Source organism: Phragmites australis, chromosome 10 (genome assembly GCF_958298935.1).
Source record: "Phragmites australis chromosome 10, lpPhrAust1.1, whole genome shotgun sequence".
In the NCBI taxonomy this organism is placed as follows: domain Eukaryota; kingdom Viridiplantae; phylum Streptophyta; class Magnoliopsida; order Poales; family Poaceae; genus Phragmites; species Phragmites australis.
Window position 1 is genome coordinate 32012699 of NC_084930.1, and position 19437 is coordinate 32032135.

The 19437-nt window shown below is 44.2% G+C and overlaps 3 protein-coding genes across 3 annotated transcripts; 1 reads left to right on the forward strand and 2 right to left on the reverse strand.

Annotated features, from left to right (window-relative positions):
• Window positions 1-213: 213 nt before the first annotated feature.
• LOC133883221 (uncharacterized) lies at window positions 214-1099 on the reverse strand. Its single transcript, XM_062322458.1, has one exon. It carries the CDS (start codon window positions 880-882, stop codon window positions 415-417), a length of 468 nt encoding a protein of 155 aa, XP_062178442.1. The 5' UTR covers window positions 883-1099; the 3' UTR covers window positions 214-414.
• Window positions 1100-8941: 7842 nt separating this feature from the next.
• On the forward strand, window positions 8942-12426 carry LOC133930761 (heparanase-like protein 3). The gene is made up of 9 exons (XM_062377488.1): window positions 8942-9506; window positions 9608-9644; window positions 9731-9914; window positions 10018-10166; window positions 10594-10827; window positions 10901-11090; window positions 11172-11294; window positions 11565-11664; window positions 11768-12426. Exons 1-9 carry the CDS (start codon window positions 9291-9293, stop codon window positions 12140-12142), a joined length of 1608 nt encoding a protein of 535 aa, XP_062233472.1. The 5' UTR covers window positions 8942-9290; the 3' UTR covers window positions 12143-12426.
• A 477-nt stretch (window positions 12427-12903) lies between these two features.
• Window positions 12904-17710, reverse strand: LOC133930760 (pyrophosphate-energized vacuolar membrane proton pump-like). Its single transcript, XM_062377486.1, has 8 exons — window positions 17362-17710; window positions 15295-15869; window positions 14804-15183; window positions 14643-14729; window positions 14224-14554; window positions 13663-14073; window positions 13519-13578; window positions 12904-13434 (listed from the first exon to the last, which is right to left on the reverse strand). The coding sequence occupies exons 1-8, from the start codon at window positions 17597-17599 to the stop codon at window positions 13228-13230; spliced, it is 2289 nt and encodes a 762-aa protein (XP_062233470.1). The 5' UTR covers window positions 17600-17710; the 3' UTR covers window positions 12904-13227.
• Window positions 17711-19437: the final 1727 nt, after the last annotated feature.

Consider the following 19437-nt stretch of genomic DNA (forward strand, 5'->3'; position numbering starts at 1 on the left):
GCTCATTTTTGGCGCGGCTCTTGTTTTGATTTGCTCGTGATTTCAATGAACATGGCCTCTGTCCTCTTCTCCATACCGTTGACCAGCCTCAAGAGTGACGACTGGTGAATGGGTTTTGGCCTTCACTTACAATTTCTGCTTAAAATACTTCTGAACAATACATGTTTGCGAGATCACGCACGGGCAACAAAATTACTATAGAGTCCGCGCTCGCATGAACATAGATCGATTCTGAGTTGAAAATTTAACAGATTTAGTTTTTTTTTCACACTCCACACATGTACAGATTTGCGAACTAAGCAGCAGCTAGCTAGTGAGTACTGACCAGTGACCACAGTGCTTTCACGTACCTCATCTCTCTCGCTGCACGTACACGACAGGTCACAGGTGCAGCACACATGACATGTTAGTCGGCTAAGTCGGCCTCGGATCCTGGAACATGGACTCCCACAGCATCTCCTCGCCGCCGTCAATCTGCTCGTCCTCGTCGCAGCTGCAGACCTCCGGGCTCACGAGACAAACGGCAATTGCCGCAGCGGGCGCGGGCGCCGTCTTGACTGTCGTCTTCGTGCCGCTCCTCCGCTTCACGCCGCTGTTCGTGAGCATGGGCTTACTCACGTGCGCCAGAAGTGGCAGATTCCCTCCCCTCCTCGCCACGGGCGACGCGCAGGTCTTCCTCTGGGCCACTCTGCCGCCGCGGTGGCGTAGTGGCTGCGGAAGGGCGGGAAGGCTCGGCGCGACGAGGAAGGTGGCCCTGGCCCGGTCCCGGCCGCGCACCACCAAGGAGCGGAGGCGCCCGAGCACCGACCGCGCGGACCGGTGCACGACCGCGGCGAGCAGCCTGGTGGCGCGCCACGGCAGGACGGTGATGGCGGCCGCCATTTTACCGGAGGAGGTGGACTCTTTCGTGGCAAGCTTGAGGATCTAGAGGCGGTGCTTGGCGACGGTGACGCCCATGCTGGCGAGGAACTCGTGGTCGAGGTGCCGGACGTCGGCCGCGCCGAGCTCGTTGCGCGCGAGCAGGAGCGCGTTCTCGAACGCCACGTCCAGGTGCAGCCCCGCCTTGCCGAGCCACTCGTACCAGTCCACTCATTGCTCGCCCGCCTAGCGGTGAGGAGCGTGCGCGAGCGCGACGAGCGGCAACGGCAGGAAGCGAGGCTCTCGTAGTGGTGTGCGCGGCGCCAGCCGTGCGGTGCTGCGCTGCCCGCGGTTTGGTGTGCAGGGACGGGCGTCGTCACGTGAGCGTGGTTAAACGGGCGGAGGTTGTTGGAAGGTTGGAGGGCAGCGCCTGGTGCACGGATCGGTGGGCCGGCCACCGACGGGAGAGCGTGCGCATGGCGCGGTTGCGCGGGGGCATGCCCCGTTTTTTTTGGGCGAGCGAGCGACCCAAGGAGACGGAGAGATGAAGACGATTCCTTCAGACTCTAATATTTCTGAAATTTAGTTCAGGAGACTACGGCATGCACTGTGTAACCGGTAACAGCCGGAATTGTCCAAAGCAATAATGGAACACGTGAAATCTGCGAATTTGTAGTACCAGCGTGCCTGAAAAATCACAATTTGAGCTGAGTTAGGTGTTTTATTGTCACTAATCAGCGTCAATTTTATGCTGACATTTTTTACTGTTCTCTTGGCCTTCAAATGATGATAACATTGTATGCTGGTCTTCAAGATTACGAGGCAGTAGAGCGTTTCTAACAATACATGTCGGTTAATTATAAAGCTGTTCATATTAGATTATTGTCTAGATGGAGGGAAGAGAAGAAGAAGAGAGAAAAAAGCTAGCTCTTAATATGTAGATAGACTATAACGTATGATATTAAATACAAGATAAAAAGTATATGATAATTGGTTAAGAGAGGACATGGGTAAATTGACTAATTAAAACTTTATTTATACCGTAGACCAACCATTGAAGAAGTAAGATTTTACACTATCTATAGATAACCTAAGAGAAATAATAGATAGTAACTAGTTACACCATTAAAACACGCTCTTAATGTGCTTTTAGGTGGTTAGCATGCACGGGCTGTGTAGGCTAATGCTCAGTATAACTAATGATGGAATTTGCTTTACTAGGTTCCAAAGGCCATTGCCATCATCTATGCTAAGGATATGGGGGCGTTGACAGGTTACTTGTATGATTTTGGATTTGAGGATTACTTGAATGGTAAAATTTTGCTGTCATTGTGATATATCCTTACAATCATTTCTGTCATTCCTCGTACTTGCTAAGAGCGCCTCAACAATACATATAAGTTAGCTATAAGTTTGTTCATATTAGATTTTTGTCTAGGTGGAGGAGAAAAATGAAGAAGAGAGAGAAAATCTATCTTTTCATTTGCAAATAGACTATAATGTATGGGGCATTAAAAGTTACATGGTGATTGGTTGAGAATATGGATGAGTGAACTATTAAAACTTTAATTGTGTTATAGATCAACCATTAGAAATGTGAGCTTTTGCACCATTCACAGATGACGTGAAAAAAGTAATAGATATCAACTAACTTGACGCTCTAATTGCTATCATGCTTACTTAGACCAACTCATTATGTCCTGTCAAAGTAGCAGTAGTGAATCTTTATTCTCCGCTAAACCAGATTTGCTGGAGTGAAATAATGCATCTGTTTATACCCTTTAAAGATTGTATTTTGTTGGAAATCACAAGTAGTAAAGTTATTAAAATGTTTTTCCTGCACTTAATTAGGAGACATACTTGAGAAAATCAGTTCTAGGAATGGCAGGAACTACATTTTCGTCATCTTCCTGAATGTGCTATTCAGACTGTTCTAGGGAGCAATTTATGAATCATTAATTATACTGTCGACTTGCTGGTGCACAGGGCCTGTTTCGGTGAAAACAGGAAATAGAAAACTTGCGAAAATAATCTCAAATTCATATCTTTATGCTTCCATACACATCATTTGGCCCTGCCGTAACAGTGTCCTATGTTCAAAACTATAGTCAAATGAAAGAAAAATGCAAACGAAAAGGACAAAGTGAAACAAAAACATTTTCTGCTGGACTTTCTGCATTTGACCGCACGTAGAATACAACAAAATCCCTGTCCAGGTACAACAACTTGCCAAGCTGAACTGAAACAAAGCTAGAGAACCAATCAACTAATAAGTTCAGGCAACTGGTGCTTTCCTGTTGGAAGCTACGTTCCAGTAACTCTAGATCAGACCATCACAACTCGATACAAATTAGGACAACAATGAGAGCAAGTAACCTGCATTACCTGCATTGCATTGAACTGATCCAGGCACATTGGCCCAAAAACTGAAAGTTTCTTGGGGGATTACCTGGATCATCTTAGCCGGAAAATCAAGGTCTCTTGTCAAAAGACGGAGTAATATAGTCTATTACTCACTCTAGTCATAAATAAATTTCGTTTTGAATATTGATACGATCTTTAAAATACAACTTTGATTACTATTTTTTGTTATAATATATTGATAAAAATAGCAAAAGCGGGAAGAGTAGTTGGCAAAGGCTTCTTGCATAAGAGGAATAAAGCACATATACCCACTCTTCAAACATAAGAAAATCTGGCCGCGACCAAGTAATTGTTTCCTAGTAGCCTGGTGCCGGTTTTGAAGTCTCAATAACCCTGATATGACACATCTATAAAAAATTATTTGTCTGCTGGATATGAAATTAACGGGCCTCTTGAATTTTGAAGAATCAATAGTTGAAACATTGGTGACTCATTTTATCTAATTTTCCCAATTTGTGATGCTCTTTTAAGCACCTGACCGTTTCCAATTCAGCCTTCCCCATCATTTCCCGTGACGAAAGGCTGAAAATCATTTGCAAAAGGCAAACAACTGCAACAGAGATTTGGCGTCCGAAGGGGCATGATAATTGCTCCTTTTCAAGGCGCAAATGTCAAGCCTCGGAGTAACCATCAAATCCAAAGGTGAGAAATTCAAGTGATTTGCCAAAACTTTTACTCTAGTGGCGTATATAAAATCTGTTAAAATAATTATTTTCATTTGCAAATTGGCGATACTAATCTATCAATCCTCATTGTGCCTCCTCTCTCTTATAGGTCATTCTGTATTTAAATTCACTGCTTGATGTGGTATCCGGATGAAAGACTGGACTCGTAGTTGCACGACAGTGTAGACCTGTGCCCCTGTTTCACTCGCCTTCACCAACTATAGTTGAACAATTCTTACATCGCTCAGAAAATCGAAAACGGAATATTTGCAAGCTCTGAACTTTGTTTTTGACACTCGAGGGTGTTCATACCAACCAGATTTGTTCATTCCAACTTTTTTTTTTCGAAACAGTAGTAGGAGCATTGCCATCCATTAAAGAAGAACAGTGATTTTTACACTAATGGAACAACTACCGAGCAAAATCGGCAAGTACCAATGGCTAAAAAGAGAATAATCAGATATGGCTATAAACAAGAAAAATTAATACCAAAGGAATGTGAGAAAACAAGTTAAAATATGAGTTGATTTATATGTGATGAGTGATTGATAATGATGTTAATTTTGTTTGATAATTTTAATAATGTATGAGCACCGTTTATGTACTACAATTATAATCATACTAACCAAAGTTGCGGAGAAATGAAGTTGCCGTGTTTATCTTGAAGTCTAGGAAAAATATACACACCGAATGACCCGGCGCTTGGGATTTTGAACACGCTGGATGGTCCCACGTTCAGACGAAGTACACGCCGAAGTATTTCAAACCAATGGTAGAAAATGAAGAGTATGTTGGATGGTCCAGTGATGGACAATAGTGCACATCAAAGCATTTCTTCGCGAGAGGTTGAAAATTGGTTCTGGTGAACTTTTACTCGCCGGATGATCCAGCACTTGAAGGAATGAATGTTGGAGGTTTTGCTGGACTAATTCTTCCAGAGAAGTCTGCAAAAATGATGGTCCTTAGGAGTTGCACACGCCGGATGATTCCGCGATGATATGATGTGCACGTCAGACTAATTTTTCTAGAAAGGTTGCAGACAACATCAGTTGAGGACATTATACACGCTGGATGGTTCGGTGCTCGAGAGGAGTGAACACCGGATCATCTAGCGTTCACGATTTTTTAGAGATGTGCCATTTCTGCAGGGATTTTAATTTTAACTAATTTGTGATGGAGTTAAATGGTGTTGGAAGTACATGTTTATTTGTCTTATGTTGTGTAGGTGATGGATACAATTTGGCGACTGACGGCAGGAAGATCAGGACTAAGCAAGGAGCTTGGTGTTGGATGATCGAGGGAATTGGGTGGAGTCAAGGGTGATCTTAGTTGTGCATGTGGAAATTAAGCAAAGTTTGTGAAGGTGGATGAAGATGGCGTGTTGACAAAGTTAAACGAATGGGATACCGGTACAAGTGATAAGGCGGTCCAAGAGATCGAGAGTGGGAGAGACTTACCGGCGATCAATATCGCAAGATAGAGTACATATATCGTTATCAAGATGCTTGCATAAGGTGTATACAAGTGATTGTGAGTCACGCTTTGAGAAGCATGTAAGACGGTTTCCTAGTTTTGCCGCAAAAAACCGCAGGAGGATGGAGTGCACGTGGCATCATCGTGAAGCTTGCGTTGAAACGATGCTAAGTCATGAAGGCGACACGGTCATCCAATGAACGGAGAAAAATTCGAGCAAAACTACCCCGTGGTGGGTGAAAGTGTATTGTAAATGAAGGGCAATTTAGAGACAGGATTGTTTAAGGGTTAAGCATGCCTCCTAGACCTATAATAGAGGAGTATGGCTAGTGGAAAACACTTGAGCCTTTGAGAGTTTTGAGAGCTTTCCACTTGTGTTGTGTGGAGAGGGAGAGATGAGTGTTTAGCTTATGTTTAGGTGAGAGTTTTTGTGAGAAAAATGCTTTGTAATCTGTCAAAAAATATCATTTCTCTAGGCTTAATGAATAGAGTGTTTTTGTATATGCTTGAGTTCCTCTTTTTATAGTCTCATGCTTTTAGCTCGTATGTTTTCGAACAAGTTTTTTTGTGTTTTCTTATTGATTTTTGTTTTCCTCGAAAGCCGCTCGTTTTGACTCATGTAAGAGGTGTTCTTCTTATTGCTAGAGGGTTAATCATCTTATATGAGTTGGTCTTAGACCATCACAACCCTTTAAATCCATCAACTTGAAGAATATAATCCACTTTTACTGTAGCTAGTTCTCTTATGTTTTAAAGTTTTTTGTCAAGTTGTTTGATTCCTTACGCTATAACTCTTGATATAACCTTAACGAACCTAGTATTCACACTCATCTAAGAGGAACGTTAGTATTAGAAGTCTTGTAATTTATCCTTGTCTCTTTTGCTTTCGTATATGATTTTGAGTACGTTAAGTTAAAAATAGAAGAATGTTATTAATTTTAAAAAAAAATTGTTAAGATGTTTATTCACTTAACTAGTCATCTATCTTGATCCTATATAATGACGTACAGATACATCATCGCATTTATATTTTAAGCTCGGCGTTACTTCTATTCGCGTCTGTTATTTTAACACAAACATTATTCTCTGATGGAAATGGACAAAGAGCCAACTAGCCCTCCTTTGATAACAATCCTGTTTCTTCGAACGTGCGAGTTGGTTACCATAATCATCCTTATAGCTTAAAATTTAGGGAATATAAGAATATGCGTGTTGTAAGAATTGAATCATAGCCATTAACTACGAGACACGGGTGCCATGCCATACTGTTGGACTAGGGACTACCATGCAGGATTCATAAATTCGTCAAAAACCATTCAAAATTCACGGTTTTCAATGAATTTGGTTCAAACTACATTCAGAATGTAATCGCATTTCGATCCAATTCAATTTTAAAATTTAAAAACTCGAAAATTAAGTAAAATTCATGAAATTCCTACTGAATTCATACTGATATTCGTGAATTTTGGAAAATTCACGGGTCACCGTATTTCGGTGGCCGAACAAATTCGTGTACATGGGCCATTTTCGGGCGGCAAGTTTATGATCAAGAGGTCGTACAAGTCGCTGCAGCGTGAAAAATAGTGTTCGTTCAGATCTTGGGACCTATCAAAATATCCAAGCCAAGAGGCATTCAGTCCAAGGACCCCATATGCTTTGTCTGTTAACCCCACCAATTGCTAAAGCCAAGCCAAGCCGTTGTCACCCACCGGCCATTACGAGCCATTTTTTTGCGCCCACAACGAAAGCGAAGCTGCGAAGGGCCATCCATGTAGGGTCGTTTCGGGATGGGCAACCTGCGATGGCGAGAGAGAGGAAGAGGACCGGTGCAATGGTGTAGTGCACTGCTTTTTCCAGCTCCAAGTCTTTTTTTTTTTGGAAACAGTGGCACAACACTGCCATCCATTAAAAAGAGTAGAGATTTTTATATTAACAACGAGCGAAATTGGCACGAAGCAACAACTAAAAAGAGAACAACCAAGAATAGCTATAAACAAGAAAAATTAACACCGAATGAATGACATACAGATACAATATCACGCAAGTTTAGAGGTTTGATATCATCTATGAGCAGATTTAGAGGTTTGCCGTCATCTTTACTTCTAATTTTATCATAACCATATTTATCACCAGAGAAGAAAACTGAACCAACTACAAGCTCTTATTTAAAAAATTCGTTTGTTTCTTTCTTTCTAAATATTTTAGCAGAGTCACTTTTCGGATAGTCTTGAGGATTGCCGCTGTGGTTTCTTCGGACCAGGGTGCAACCGCTCCAACCTTTTTATCCGGTGTTTGAAGGGCAGTGGCAGCAGACGGCCAAATTGATTCGTGTTCAACGGCCCACTTCTATATGCAATGCAATCTTGCCCGGGAGATTACTGGACGGTATCTGTATACCCGAATGCACAGTCTGAAATGACCACTATTTCATTTGCGTTTTGTGCACACCTTGCTCTGTTTGGAACATATGAATTCTCGGAGAAGAAAATTATCGAAATCCTCCATTCTATGTGTGAACGAATCCTGCTCTGCCTGAACCGTAAATCCGAGAGCTTTTACATACGCGAGATTTGAGCGCTAGGCATGTTTCCACGAAACTCTGCTATTCAAGTTTCGTCCTCGTTTGGAACGAAGGGAATATTTTTCCCGAGTGCTACGAAAATTGTATATTTTTTTTCATGCGAGATTCACGTGGAACTCATTTGAAACTACTCCCAAGCAATGCCCGATTTACAGTAAATTCACGCTTCTTGTTTTTTTTTTTTTTTACAACCGGACCCTCTTTCTAGAGTTCTAGTTTTGATGAACTCAACTCACACTGAGTGTTTTTGCCACTGGACACCATACCTGTTCGTAACACAGCTCTGTTCTCAAGAAGGTTATGAACAAAATAACAAACTTCTCCTCTTGACGATTTCCCCGTGCGAAACCAGAAACTCCAACAAGCATGCGGGCAGTGAGGAGCAAGATTTTTATTTTTCTATTTTGAAATAAATTAGGCAACAAGATAGAAACATAGAACCATACAATGCAGTCTACACTCTGCAGCAGCAGGACAACATGGAGGCTGAATCCACTTCAACCCAACCTTTTTATTACTCCTACGGTTTATCCCTTTCACACCACTGCACTGTGAGAAAATACAAAATCACATAAATTTATATAGCACAGTATATCTCGGTCGTTCAACATTCCATCCCATACACATCCATATTTTAATTCTTCTTACCTAATTTATAATTTTATACTTATTTATTCAATATGAATCTCCAATATAAATACACGATCATAATAAACTATGTGTGCATGCATATATAAAAATTTCACTTCCTGCACTAGGCGGCACCACACTCCGGCATTGGTGTTGCAGGCAGCTGGCGGCGGCAGCAGCAGCAGCCAAAAATAACCTCGCCCAGTCGCCCTCCCCAGTCAAAGCCTGACCGAGCTCACTCTCGCCGCGCTAACCGCTAAAGAAGAAACGAATTCACCGGCCCAACCGCCGAGCTTACCGCGTCACGCACCGCGCATGGACAGGAGCGAGCTGCTGCTCGAAGTGCCGACGGCTCGGAGACGATGGATCAAGCCGAGCGGTGCGTAAGTGTCGTGCGGCCCGCGGTGTCAGGTTCCGACCGACACATCAGGGGATCAAGCAAGCGCGGTGCCCGCTCCCTCTGGCCTCTGCCACCCTCATGCCTTGGCCGCTGGCCATTTACTATTGAGCCATCGTGCAGGTGGCCCGCAGAGTCCTCCTCCCGTCCCGTCTGCTCCCTGCCACGAGCGGACTAGGCTAGCCTACGCGACTGTCGCAGCACTGCTCTGCTCTGCGTTCTGAGAGGCATTGCCTTGTCCGTGTCTTGTTTCTTGGCCGGCATGGCCGCGGCCGGGCTGCGGCTTCTCGGAGGCCTCTGGTTCTTGGCGTCGCTGCTGCGCCCGGGCGCGGCGGAGGCGGCGGTCGCTGCTGTGGAGGGGCGGCGCGCCGTGGCGGCGACGGGGGAGGACTTCGTGTGCGCGACATTGGACTGGTGGCCGCCGGAGAAGTGCGACTACGGCACCTGCGCCTGGGGCCGCGCCTCCCTGCTCAACCTGGTAAGGCCGCCTAAACATCTCTCCTTTCTCTTCCTCGCACATTCTTTGGTGATCCAAGAACACGGGGAGCTGACAAGCGGCTTTTCCTCTCTCGCGCGCAGGATCTCTCCAACAAGGTCTTGCTCAATGCCGTCAGAGGTAGGCGACGACCGGCCGCGGCCGCTCCATTGAGGTTTAGCAGTTGCCCGTCTCTTTGCCAATGCGGTGGTGAATTTTTGTTTCAGCGTTCTCGCCGCTGAAGCTCCGGCTGGGAGGCTCGCTGCAGGACAAGGTGGTGTACGGCACCGCCGACCTCGGTCGGCCCTGCACGCCGTTCGTCAAGAACACGTCGGAGATGCACGGCTTCACGCAGGGCTGTCTGCCCCTGCGCAGATGGGACGAGCTCAACGCCTTCTTCCAGAAATCGGGGTGAGCTCAGTTCTTCAGCCTCTGAAGCTGCAGTTCCAGTCTCACTCTTCCTTTGAGTTACATGGGTTGCGAGAATTAATCATATGATTTTGCACGACTGCAGAGCGAAGATTGTGTTCGGGCTGAATGCGCTGAACGGCCGGGTTCCGTTGCCGGATGGATCTCTAGGAGGGCCATGGGATTACACCAATGCAGCATCACTGATTCGGTATACCGCAAACAAGGGCTACCAAATTCATGGGTGGGAGCTTGGTATGTGGTTCTAACGTTCCTTTTATCTTCCTAGTTGTTTTCAAAATGCTTTATCCGGCGGATATTTGGTCTGAAAAAGAGAAATTTCGATGTAGAATTTATTTTTTGAAAGGTTCTTTTGAATAACCTTTCAGCGAAGGGCTACAAGTGCTGTCCAAAAGTATCCCTTAATGTTTTTTTTTTTTTTTGCTATTCTGAAATTGTCTCTGAATGTTGATGTGGACATGTGACATGTCCATTCTATAGGACAGTTGCATGTGTGGTTAGGATGCCTAATTCCATTTTCTCAATTATCCACAGCTTTTAGACCACCAATCACACCAAATAAGTTAACATTTTGAGACTTTATTTCAAATATTGCTAAAAAATAGGAAGTTCTCCATAAAATCCAATCATGAACTCAAAAGCCTGTGTGCTGTCCTCGCAGGAAATGAACTTAGTGGCAGTGGAGTTGGAGCTCGAATTGGGGCTGACCAATATGCTGCAGATGTGATCGCCCTAAAATCGATAGTCGAAAACATATACCGAGGCAATCCATCAAAGCCACTGGTTCTTGCTCCTGGAGGCTTCTTTGATGCAGCCTGGTTTACCGAGCTTATCGCCAAAACCAGGCCAAATCTACTGAATGTGATCACCCACCACATCTACAATCTAGGACCAGGTATGCTCACAAGTAGCTGGGGATAATTTGGTTCAGTCATACAGAAACTGAAAACATGTATTGAACATCGCAGGAGTCGACACACATCTCGTTGAAAAGATCCTCAATCCATCTTATCTCGATGGAATGGCAAGCACATTCAGCAATCTTCAAGGGATACTGAAATCTGCAGGGACATCGACAGTCGCATGGGTTGGCGAGGCTGGAGGGGCTTATAACAGTGGCCACCACCTTGTCACTGACTCATTCGTGTTCAGCTTCTGGTAAGCTAGGAAGTTTTGAGGTGCTGAATTCTGGAGCAGTTCTCGAGGATGTTCATCTTACGGGTTTTGTTCCTTTTTAAGGTTCTTGGATCAGCTTGGGATGTCAGCAAAGTATGACACAAAGAGCTACTGCAGACAAAGTTTTATTGGTGGGAACTACGGCCTACTAGCAACAACATTCCAACCAAACCCTGACTATTACAGGTAAAATACATTGTATTCTTGAAGGCTTAACAAGTAGGTAAAAGCACCTAACGAAAATTTTGCCTTGTATCAACAAAAAACTTGCCTTGTAATGGAGTACAAACAAGATTGGTTGCATGTAGCAAACTATAATCCTTTGTCCTAACGGCGTAGAATTATCCCAACAGCTAGAACCTAACAGCTACTTGATGCATATAGCCTTGCATAATCAAAGAAAGTGTCCAATTTGTCACTATCATGACAATTCTTTTTTCCACTTTTTCCCCGCAGCGCTCTACTGTGGCATCGCCTCATGGGAACAAAAGTTCTCGCGACAACATTCAGAGGCACGAACATGGTTCGCGCTTATGCACACTGCGCAAGAGATTCTGTAAGCAATTGCAATTTAACACCTTTTCATCAGCAACATGACATAACCCTCATCCACTTGCCGATTAACACTCAATCTTTCCCCCGGTATGTTCATTGTTCAGCCAGGAATAACTCTACTGCTGATCAACCTCAGTGGCAACACCACAACCCAAGTGTCGGTAACAAGCGAAGGCGCCGCTCATAAACACGGCACAAAGAAGCATAGCAGAAAGACCAAGCATGTACATGTTCCTGGTTTTAATGGATTTGCTGAGGCAGCTGGTGCCATGAGAGATGAGTACCACCTCACCCCCGAGGATGGCAACTTGCAAAGCCAGGTCATGTTGCTGAATGGCATGGCCTTGGCCACTGATGCAGATGGGAACATCCCCAGACTTGAGGCTGTCAAAATGGATGCAGCACAGCCCATAACTGTGGCTCCGTACTCCATTGTGTTCTCTCACATCCCCAATTTCTCTGCCCCTGCATGTAGTTAAAGAGTAGATGAGTCATCCCAATTGTTTTGGTGTGATTGGTATTGTCAGGAAAGGTGAGGTGATGATGGATGGCTAAGCTTCTCCATCTGGGAGATGAAGTGAGATGCAAGGCTAAAGTTTGATTATTTTTTTACTCTTAATTGTAAAAGGTTGAAGAAATTATGATGAACAAAAAGGAAAGGGGAAATGCTCTTTCCCGTTGCCCTTCGGTTCCTTGTTTAGATCGAGTACAATTGTGAAGGGGCTACACTAAAATATATTCAACGGGGGGTATTGAAGAAATTTGTAATAATTCCGAAGTGAAGTATCTGATAAATTTTATTTTTATGGTATAACGAAAAAAAAATGAGAAGTTGATTTTCAGCAAATGGGAACTAAAGAAGCTCCAGACTTCTCATACACTGAAGAATGAGAAACTGAATTGAGTAAAAAATATAAAATTAGAATTGAATCAAATAGGAACTAGTTCCAGGATCCATAGGGTTCTCTTTCTGAAGTTGGCATTTGTAGAAGCTGACACTTTGCAGTGGCATTGCCATGAACCGATCACTTTGCAATTGCATATACCTAAATCTACCCATGAATTTGGGAATCTGCACTGCTCGTTAGCAATCCTGTCAAGCCACATTTGTTGGCTACAAAAGTGAGTTAATGCCGTGCAAAATTGAGGAACATTTATCTCGCTTGTATTACACAACACGCAATAGCAGATGTAACATTGGAGTGATGCAGAAAAGATAACAATTTTTCAGACAATACGATTTACTACCAGTACAATGCAATAATCATGTATCATTGTTTAAGAGTTCAACATTATCGCCGTCATCAAGGGACAAGGAAAATTTGCCAGACGCAAGAGGATATCTTGTTTTCTCTTCAACGTGATGCTAGAAGCAGTAAGAGTAAGGCTAACGTAACGCCTCCAGGAGGCCAAAAGAGGAAGAACAGCAACAATCCTTAAGCAACATGAGACCAAAAAAACAGCGGCGCACGGCGCACGGCGCACGACACACGGACTGGCAATCTGGCAGGAGTTATTTGAGATGTCCACCGATCATATACTTCTGCTGCGCATTGTGTGGTTCTTAGAGGTACTTGAACAGCAGACCACCATGCGTGGCGAAGAAGGGCGCGAACACGAGGGACTCGACGGCCATAAGCTTGATGAGGATGTTGAGTGAAGGGCCAGATGTGTCCTTCAGGGGGTCTCCGATGGTGTCGCCGATCACAGCAGCCTTGTGGCAGTCTGATCCCTTGGGGCCTAGGGACCTTGCATGCTCACTGGCACCAGCCTGAAACAAGCAGGGCGAAGTTTAGGATAGTTGGCACCCACCATGCATAGACTCAGTGATCAACTAGGACTTCCAATCATTTACCTCAATGTACTTCTTCGCATTGTCCCATGCACCACCGGTGTTGGAAGCAGAGATGGCAATCTGGCAAAAGAGGAAATTCATAAGTCCTTGAGCTCGAGACCACACAGAAGTGCACAAAGAGAGTAAAACAAAAGTGATGCACACCTGCACTCCAGAAACAAGAGCGCCAGCAAGAACACCAGAGAGAGTCTCCACACCAAAGAGGGTTCCAACGATGAGGGGTGTGAGCATGACCAAAGCACCAGGAGGAATCATCTCCCTGATGGAAGCATCAGTAGAGATCTTGACACAGGTGGTGTAGTCGGGCTTGGCAGTTCCCTCCATCAGTCCAGGAATAGTGTTGAACTGCCTGCGGACCTCCTCCACCATTGCCAGAGCGGCACTTCCAACACTCTTCATGGTCATGGCAGAGAACCAGTACGGAAGCATGGCTCCAACGATCAAACCGATGAAGACCTTAGGGGAGAGGACATCAACAACCTTCACTCCAGCTCTGCTAACGAAGGCACCGAAAAGCGCCAGGGACACAAGAGCAGCTGATCCAATGGCAAATCCCTGCAAAAGGATAAGGACAGATCAAGTTACAGAAACAGACCACGGTTCACTCGTTGCTAACCAGCTAATAATTCATGTATTATCAAATGAGCAACTTCAACGGTGGCAAAATAAACAACCTGAGCCAACAAATGCAGAGAGTAAATTTACCTTCCCAATAGCAGCAGTTGTGTTGCCAGCAGCATCAAGGGCATCAGTTCTCTCACGGATTCTGTGACTCATTCCAGCCATCTCAGCAATGCCACCAGCATTGTCACTAATGGGACCATAAGCATCAATAGCAAGGCCAGTTGCGATTGTGCTTAGCATACCAAGAGCGGCAACTGCTATGCCGTACATTGCAGCGATAGAGAAACTGACATAGATGCTGACCGCAATAGCAAAAATTGGGATGATAACTGACTTGTATCCTAGAGCAAGGCCAAATATGACATTAGTGGCAGCACCAGTTCTGCAGGAATCAGCAACGTCTTGCACAGGGCTGCAACATAAAAGAAACATATGAGGGTTAAAACACCTGTCATAGAGAACAGTGGAAGAAAGATATAAAAACCTAATGGGCTTGTTACCTGTATGCATTGCTAGTGTAGTATTCTGTCACAAAACCGATAATCAGACCAGCCCACAGACCAATAGAAACACAGAAGAACAAGCCCCTGAGAAGGCATGACAATTTAGTCAGAAGAGAGTACATGCTGCAAATGAATAACAAAGATTGACAATAGCATACCAGTTGGTCACTTCCTTCTGAGCACCAAAATTGAAGATAGTGAACTTAGCTGGAAGGGCCAACCAGCTGATTATTGCAATACCAACAGTCATCAAAGCAGTAGAGATGATGAGCTGCTTCTTAAGTGCAGGTTCAATTTCTTTCACAGCCTTGACCTCAAAGAAATCGGTCGCGAAGAGTGTGGTGATCAAGCAGACGATGATTCCAACAGAGCTAACAAGCAGCGGGTAGCACATCCCAGTGAAATCATGGTTGATTCCAAAAGATGAAATAGATGCGACAACGAGGGCAGCACAGGAAGATTCTGCGTATGACCCAAAGAGATCTGATCCCATTCCAGCAATGTCACCAACATTGTCACCGACATTGTCAGCAATCACCTGAAAAACAAGACTTACAAGTTCAGAGAAGGAAATATCAAGTACCAGAATATTCATCATATAATTGCTATGACTGTCTGAAAAAAATACTATTAGCCAAGAGAAACTCACAGCTGGGTTCCTAGGATCATCCTCGGGAATGTTCCTTTCAACTTTTCCAACAAGATCAGCACCCACATCAGCAGCCTTTGTGTAAATACCTCCACCAACTCTTCCGAAGAGAGCCATGGAAGACCCACCAAGGCCATAACCAGTGATGGACTCAAAAAGACCCTCCCAGTCATCACCGTAGTACAGCTTGAATACGTTAATGGTAATGTAAAGAACCACAAGCCCACTTGATGCAAGTAAAAAGCCCATAACGGCACCAGAGCGGAAAGCAACTATAAATGCCTTCCCAACACCCTTCCTGGCTTCAAGGGTAGTTCTGGCATTGGCATATGTGGCAATCTTCATTCCGAGGAAGCCAGACACCAAAGAGGTGATTGCTCCAAGCAAGAAAGACACAGTGCTAAAGAGTGCAGTGAACAGTGCTGGCTTGCAGTACTTGTCCTTGCTATAGGTGCAGGGCTGGCTCTTCGTGCTGAATCCCTCAACCGAACCAAGGAAGAGGAAGATAACAACAGCAAAGATACACATGAAAATACCAACATATTGGTACTCGGTGAAAAGAAATGATGTTGCTCCTGCTCATAAAGAAAAGTCATTTGTTAAATATAGATCATACGATTGGACTCAATAAGATGTCAATAGCTGCAGTGTTTCGTTGAACTACACAATGCCAAATTATATTGCACAGCACATACAAACTATGAACAATACAAAGGCACACTTTGTCAAACCAAACACCGGACTGGACACTACGAGTCTACGACTATTGGTCCAATTTTATCTTTCTAATATCAGTAAGTCACAGAATACTTCGATAAGCCTACAGACTGACACATCCAGCAGCCATTTGTCAACCACCCAATGTTTTAATACATCAAGTGAAGTAACAAACCCCAAGACCCCCCAAACAGGCAATTCCAAAAGTAGCACTTCATGTGTCCCCATCTCAATCAAAGAAAAAAAACACATCAGGTCATGATTGGTGACACACTAAAAACAAAACCCCACAGATGGGACACATATCTGATGAGCACTAGGCCATCAATGCTGATCTACATGAGAAGCTCGTAAGTCAGGGAGCAATCGGCACGTCGGTGACAGATGGCAGATGTCCTCGTCCAAGAACCAGGCCTTCCAGGGTCCAGATCTACCTAGCACTAGGACATTGGAGTCCAGGTATTGGTTAATGCTTTAGCTAAAGTCAGCCAAATGCTGCTCTAGCGCTCTGCCTAACTTGCTACGTGCGTGCATATATAGTTAGAAGCAGATCCATCACGCACCTTCCACTATCAAGTTTCGATCTACACAAGTCAACTGAAAGCAACGGCATCTTTACCACAGCACCGACACGGGGCAAGATCACCGCTCCAAGCATTAAAAGAACTTTTTTATCAAAGCCCAGATTCAGCACCAACTACAAGCATCTAAAGCCAGTGTCCAGATTTACACGTCGCAGGGGAGAAGGAAAATTATTTGCGAGATCCACTTGGGACCCGTGGATCAAATTCTTGATAGGAATAGTAACACATGAGCCCCCACTTGAAAAATCCAGATTTGGGACACAGGCCAGGAGTGACTAAATATCATAAAAGTACATGGTTTGGCGAAAAAGGGCAGCCCCCACAGAGGTACCAATAACCCGCGCACAAGGAGTTGTATTCCATTGCATAAAAGTATCCTTTTCTGAAACTAACCTCGATTCGGCAATTCTTTCCTTTCATGATTCTCTTCTTTTTAGAAATCCGTTATAGTCAGGAAGAAGGTGGAACGATGTTTGAGCTCAAAGAGCATAAATTTTGGAAATTTACCGTCAGATCAATGTTAAAATCTACCAAGGAAACGAACGGACAGAGGAGTCCGACCCTTTTACCCCCCCCCCCCCCACCACAAAAGATCTCACCTTTCGAGAAAAGATTATCCTAAAATACGAAGACATAACATTATCCACGCGACGAAAAAAAAACAGAGAGCCAGAGCCTGCCTTTGTCCGGTAAAAATGGCCACGAAATGCGCAGATCTAAACGAACCAGGCGACAGACCCAGATCTGAGATAACCCGCCTCCTCACCTTCGGAGATGGCGTTCTGGATCTCGGCGCACTTGACGACGACGTTGTGGTCGTTGAGGCCCTCCTCCTCCTCGATGAGGGAATCGCCGTACCCGTTCTTGCTGCCCCCCGACGCGGCCGCGGCCGGCGAGAGCTTCACCTTGGAGACGAGCACCCACTGCACGACGGCGAAGGCGATGCCGATGACGCCGGCGACGGGGATGATCACCTCGGTCGCGAGCGCCGAGAGGATCGCCATGGCGGCGGCGGCAAAAACCCTAACCCTACGTTGGAACGGAGGCGAGGCGGCGGCGGCGGCGGGGTGGATGGGGAGGGACGACGCGTCTCGCTCTGCACGCTCTCCCCTGTGCTCGGGGCGCGTGGTTATATAGCGGGGGACGGGTGTGTGCGAGAGTGGTGGTGGCAGCGAGGAGAGAGAAGATGGGTCGGGTTATGATTATCGAGGATGCGGAGGGGTTAAGTGAAAGAGTAGCATGGCAGTGTGGTCACTTGTTTGTAATTTTGCCGGTGTGGTGGGCTGGAATTTTGCGCTTTTCCTGGCCCTGGATGGCAGGTGGGCCAAAGGATGAATATATTTTCCTTTCTTTTCTTTGCTAGCCAGGAAAGATGTGGATCGAGTTTGGGGAGGGATAAGAATTTCGTCAAAATTTTAATGAAATTTTATGAATTTTAAAATAAAATGAAATATTTAATTTGCGAAATTTTGCCAGTGAACATAAAACGAAATTAAAATCCCTAGTTTGAGGTCTGATAATCTTAGTTGTAGGTAAGAAAATTACAAAATCTGATACATCTCGATCGATTCAAATTTCAATGAAAGATGTATGTAGATATGAAATGCGGGAGTTTTGAAGCATCCCAGTATGGATTACATTGTATTCCGATTCTAATATTTCGAACAAGCCCTCGGAGGGCTTTCTAAGCTGTATTAAACAACCTCGCCCGCAAGACAAATATACTTATCAAAGTCATTACACCGAAAGAAAATCAATAATGGTAGTGATGTACTCGCAACATCAATAATATGTAGCAGGGAAGAGATATCTCACCTCATTATTTCGCACTCGCACCATAAAAGGGACCCACAATGCGACATGCCTTTATTTTCAGACTTCCGTGTCATAAAAAATGTGCAATTTATTGTAACGTGTTTAGCTCGTAACTCACTCACATCATAGGTTTCTATTAAATTAAAAATGGACATTTTATCTTTTCTTTTCTTCTTCCCTCTTGCGCCTCTGGACTGCCCGTCCTACACACCATCACGTCTTCGCCGCTGCCACCGTAGTGAGACAAACCCCACCTCATACCATGTAGTAACAACACACTATTTGAATTTATGACATGTCAATGGTGGCACTCGCTCTTCAAACTCGCCTGAATGTTGAAGTTTCAATTATAATCTTAAAAAGAAAATGTGCCATAACAATTCGATAAAAAAAATATTTTGTTCATTTCCCTGGAGTCATGGAGCTATCTTTTTTTTTAATAATGAAATAGAATATCCCGGCCTTTAGTACGAGAACATCGTGGCACCCAAACTACTACATCACTTACTGTGATAGTGGAATAACTTAAATCAATAAAACTCATATCATTCGGATATCAAGAATTTATTAAGCAGTAAGTCTATTGCTAAATCTCCATCCATGATTGATGAAAAGTTACATCACCGTAGTCTCTGTAATATGGCATGCAAATCGAATATTGTCCTTGTCTTCTTCACACTTTTACAGATGTGTTCAGAAGTGAAACCAGTATGTCACTCTGAATAGTACTGCAAATAATTTTTAGATGGTGATTTGTCAAACACTATATTATTCTTGCTAAGCTATAAAGCCTAATATAAAGCAAATGCCTCAGTTAATAATTATCTTTTGTACTTAGTTTGACGGCCAGCAAGCGAGTTTCTAAATAAATTATCCATACTAGATGGTACATTAAAACTAAAGATAATCTAAACTGCTCACCACATAAATTTAGCAAAATAACAGTCAAAAAACAAGTATTGAATCGTTTCCATATTATTACAGAAGCAGCATTTTTTACTATCATTCCAATTTCATCTAGCTAACT

Bases quoted from the DNA above. Each gene is read 5' to 3' on its own strand.
- LOC133883221 (XM_062322458.1), bottom strand. From the start codon at position 882: ATGGCGGCCGCCATCACCGTCCTGCCGTGGCGCGCCACCAGGCTGCTC.
- LOC133930761 (XM_062377488.1), top strand. From the start codon at position 9,291: ATGGCCGCGGCCGGGCTGCGGCTTCTCGGAGGCCTCTGGTTCTTGGCG. The intron at 9,645-9,730 runs GTAGGCGACGAC...TTTTTGTTTCAG, and splicing joins CTTGCTCAATGCCGTCAGAG to CGTTCTCGCCGCTGAAGCTC. The intron at 11,665-11,767 runs GTAAGCAATTGC...TTCATTGTTCAG, and splicing joins CACACTGCGCAAGAGATTCT to CCAGGAATAACTCTACTGCT.
- LOC133930760 (XM_062377486.1), bottom strand. From the start codon at position 17,599: ATGGCGATCCTCTCGGCGCTCGCGACCGAGGTGATCATCCCCGTCGCC. The intron at 14,074-14,223 runs GTAAATTTACTC...ATCCTTTTGCAG, and splicing joins CAACTGCTGCTATTGGGAAG to GGATTTGCCATTGGATCAGC. The intron at 13,579-13,662 runs GTGTGCATCACT...CTCTTTTGCCAG, and splicing joins CTCTTGTTTCTGGAGTGCAG to ATTGCCATCTCTGCTTCCAA.